At 47.2% G+C, this 3,893-nt stretch overlaps 1 protein-coding gene across 1 annotated transcript; it reads right to left on the minus strand.

The window, feature by feature from the left end:
• Positions 1–1,314: 1,314 nt before the first annotated feature.
• On the minus strand, positions 1,315–2,550 carry LOC119410809 (claudin-3-like). Its single transcript, XM_037677731.1, has one exon. It carries the CDS (start codon positions 2,435–2,437, stop codon positions 1,790–1,792), a length of 648 nt encoding a protein of 215 aa, XP_037533659.1. The 5' UTR covers positions 2,438–2,550; the 3' UTR covers positions 1,315–1,789.
• Positions 2,551–3,893: the final 1,343 nt, after the last annotated feature.

A 3,893-nucleotide genomic window follows, 5' to 3' on the forward strand; every position in this document is an offset into this window, starting at 1 on the left:
CCTATTTGCTTTTTTGGCTCTTAGCTTTTTGCTACTTTTAGCTTTAGCTAGCATTTTGATGCTCTCTGCTTTTAGCTAGCTTTTTGCAAACTTTTAGCTGTTAGCCAGCTTTTTTCCATTTTAGCATCTACCAAAATTTCTGATGTTTTTAGGTAGTCTTTTGCTGTTTTAGATTTAGCTTTTACTATTTTTAGCAAGCTTAGCTTTTGGGTAGCTTTTTGGTACATTTAGGTAGCCTTTTGCTAATTTAGCTGTTAGCTGCTGTTCTGTTACATTTAATTTTTAGCTAGACTTTTATTATTTTAGCTTTTAGTCAGCATTTTGATGCTTTTAGCTTCTAATTGACTTATCATGCTTTTTGTTAGCCCTTTGCTGATTTTTAGCTCTTGGCCTGATTTTAGCCAGTCTTTTAATCTTTCCATTTCTAGCTAGCTTATTGATACTTTTAGCTTTTAGTCAGCCTTTTATCATTTTAGCCTGTAGGTAGCCTTTAGATACTTTTAGTCAACCTTTTGCTTTTTAGCTTGGCTTGTGTTTTCCTGCTTTTAGCTCGTGTTTTCTTAGTTTCAGCGTCTTCAGCTCTCATTGAGTTTTCGGATGATTTTTCTCTGGTTTCTGATTCGTGTCACGTGAAAACCAGCAGCGTTCGCTCTCAAAGATTCATTTATTGACCGAAAAGCTTCTGTGACTCGGCGGCTTCCTGTTCGGGTCAACGATGAGCAAACGTGAAAGTCAGAGGAACAGGAAGTGATCACTGTCCACATCTGTTGTTTTATGAAGCATGAAGTCTGACAGAAAGGGCGAAGAAACCCCGGCGGTCTGATTCCCGGCAGGCGAGCTGTAATCTGTAGTTACCGTCGTCCTGAGCGGATGATTGGCGGCGACATGGATACGAGGAACGTGATCCGGCTGCAGGAGCCTTCAGCCATATTTACTGTGAAGGTGGTGAATTTTTCATGCGTGTGCTTCAGCGCTTTGTCTCCAGGTGTGGCAGCAGGTGTTCAGGCTGAAAGGCCGGAGCCATCAAACAAAACTTCAGCCTGAATAAGTTCAGTCTTTTTCTAAAATAAAACCTACAAGCGTGATCAGAAGGAGCCGCTCCTTAAAGCTAACGGTAAACTGCGTGTGTGTGTGTGTGTGTGTGTGTGTCACGGCCCTCGGGATCAAATGTCAACGGCAGTCTGTTAAAGGTTCACCGAGTCATGCAGCGGTCGGTCGTTCTGTCCAACTGGAGCTGCAGCATCTTTTTCAAAATAAAACCAAACATTCAGAAGCTAAAAAAACCCAGTTTTATTAAAAAAACAAACATTTATGACACAAGTGTGAGACGGTTAAATGTAAAACACCAAGTTGTAAATGAACGCAGTTTGTTTGTTCTGCCTCGGCCCAAGCTGAAGCGTTGTAAAGACTCCCGAACAGCCGAAGCGGTTAAATGTTTCCAGCTGCTGTTTTTTAACCGCCGAGGACGTCCGAGAGCCTTCAACACCTGAACGCCATAATCTCCTAATCTCTCCCCCTTTACAAGAAATGAACGGGGATTACCTCTGGAGTAACGGCTCGCACAGTTTACGACACACGGTTCTGTTTTTACCTTTGAGTTTCACCCTGAAGTGGGTTCATGCGCAGTTTTCAGTCGTGCACGCTCGCAACGTTTCACATTTTACAAAACGTCTCATTTGAGAACGACACGGATGAATCCTCTCAACGTGAAGACATTTTAAAAAACACCAGGTGTGTTCTTCACGGACGCGCCGACCCTTCGGCGTGGGTCAAGTCTTTCCTGCGTGGATCAAACGTAGTCCTTCCTCTCCAGCCCCGGGCCCCCCATGGAGCGGGAGGCGGAGTAGGCCATCCGTGAGTTGTTGTACCTGGTCTCTTTGGGCGGGCAGGAGCAGCACAGGAGTCCACCTCCGAGGACCAGCAGCGCCGCCGCCGCCCAGCCGATGTACAGCGCCGCCCCCAGCTCCCTGCGCTGAGCGTCGGTGATCAGCGGGTTGTAGAAGTCCCTGATGATGGTGTGGGCGGACCAGGACACGGGTATGAGCTGCATGACCCCGGAGACAATGAAGAAGACCCCGGAGATGATCATCACCTTGGCCTTGGAGGCCTCGTCCTCGATGCAGTTGGTGCACTTGGCGCCGGCGATGGCCACGAGCACGGCCAAGATGGCCAACAGGATGGAGATGACGGTGAGGGCCCTGGCAGCCTGGAGGTCCTGGGACAGGGCCAGCATGGAGTCGTAGACCTTGCACTGCATCTGCCCCGTGCTCTGGACCACGCAGGTCATCCACAGGCCCTCCCAGATGATCTGAGCCGTCACGATGTTGCTGCCGATGAAGGCCGTCACCCGCCACATGGGGAGGGCGCAGGCCACGATGGCGATGATCCATCCCAGAATGCACAGGGAGATACCGATCAGCTCCAGTCCTACAGACATGCTGAGCGCCCGTCCTCGTCTTCTTCTTCTGCTGATGAAAAGATGCACGTCACGCCAGGAGGAGGCAGGGCCCGCTGTTCCAGGTCAGGTCCTGAACCTGCAGGTGTGCGGTGATGTGTTACCTCCACCTCAACCACATCCTTTTTATACAGCAGGGCAGGTGCAGGGGAGGAGTCATGGGGCAGTGACATCATCAGATGGGAGGAGGTACCTGGACGCTCTCTGGACCTCCACTATCACCTTACATGGCCCGCTTCACAAAGAGCCAGACCACAAAGAGGCCTTTTACCGCTGGGGGGTACTTTTATCCACAGAAACCTCCTAACGGTGGATTCAGACTGACATCAGCTTTAAAACTCACCGTTGGGACGTTTGTTTGTGTTTGTGCTGGTTTGTCTGCAAAATATCTCGATAATCTTTTAACTTCATCAGTGGATCTACAGCAAATCTTCAAAACAAGAACGGTTAAAACAGATCATTTTACATATATTGAGTTAAAATCAGGTGTGGTAGTAGCTGAGCCTGGTCTCCAAACATACAGATTAGCTGATAACTATTTAGAGCCAATGTTGCCTGTCTGTTAGCAAAATATCTCTCGGACCACTGGATGGATTTTGATGAAACTTCCAGGAAATAGTCGGTGAATTTGCATCTACAACTGATTCACTTAAGGAGCCTGCCAAGATGAAGATGGCCGCCTCAGCCAACTGACCGTGGCGAACAGTGGCCAGAGTTCGAGGAGTTCCATAAACGAAGAGTTCAGAGTTGGTGCGCTCGTATCCGAGAGTCCAGCGGTGCAGGTCGCCCGCCAGCTTCCTGTTAAACATCAGAGTTTGTGTTGTGAAGGACCCTCAGCTACTACCAGCCCCAACTTCAGCTCTGGATCTGTACACTGGACTTACACACTTTTTGTGTTGGCTGGGGCGGCCATCTTGAATTGGGTTTTCTTCAGCAGTTATTTGTAATTCTTAAAAAATGTCCATTGATTCATGACATCCGTCAATTCATGCCTGCATAAATACATCCATCCATCATCCATCCATCCATTTATTCATCATCCATCCATCCATCCATCCATCCATCAATCATTCACCCATCCATTCATCCATTTATCCATCATCCATCCATTCATACATCCTTCCCTCCATCCATCCATTTATCCATCCATCATCCATCCATCCATTTATTCATCATCCATCCATTTATCAATTCATCCATCTTTCCCTCATCCATCATCCACCCATCCATCCATCCATTTATTCATCATCCATCATCCATCCATTTATCAATACATCCATCCATCATCCATCCATCCATTTATTCATCATCCATTTATTCATCATCCATTTATTCATCATCCATCATCCATCCATTTATTCATCATCCATCCATTTATCAATTCATCCATCTTTCCCTCATCCATCATCCACCCATCCATCCATCCATCCATCCATCA

Source organism: Nematolebias whitei, chromosome 6 (assembly GCF_014905685.2).
Source record: "Nematolebias whitei isolate Nwh7 chromosome 6, NemWhi1, whole genome shotgun sequence".
Classification (NCBI taxonomy): domain Eukaryota; kingdom Metazoa; phylum Chordata; class Actinopteri; order Cyprinodontiformes; family Rivulidae; genus Nematolebias; species Nematolebias whitei.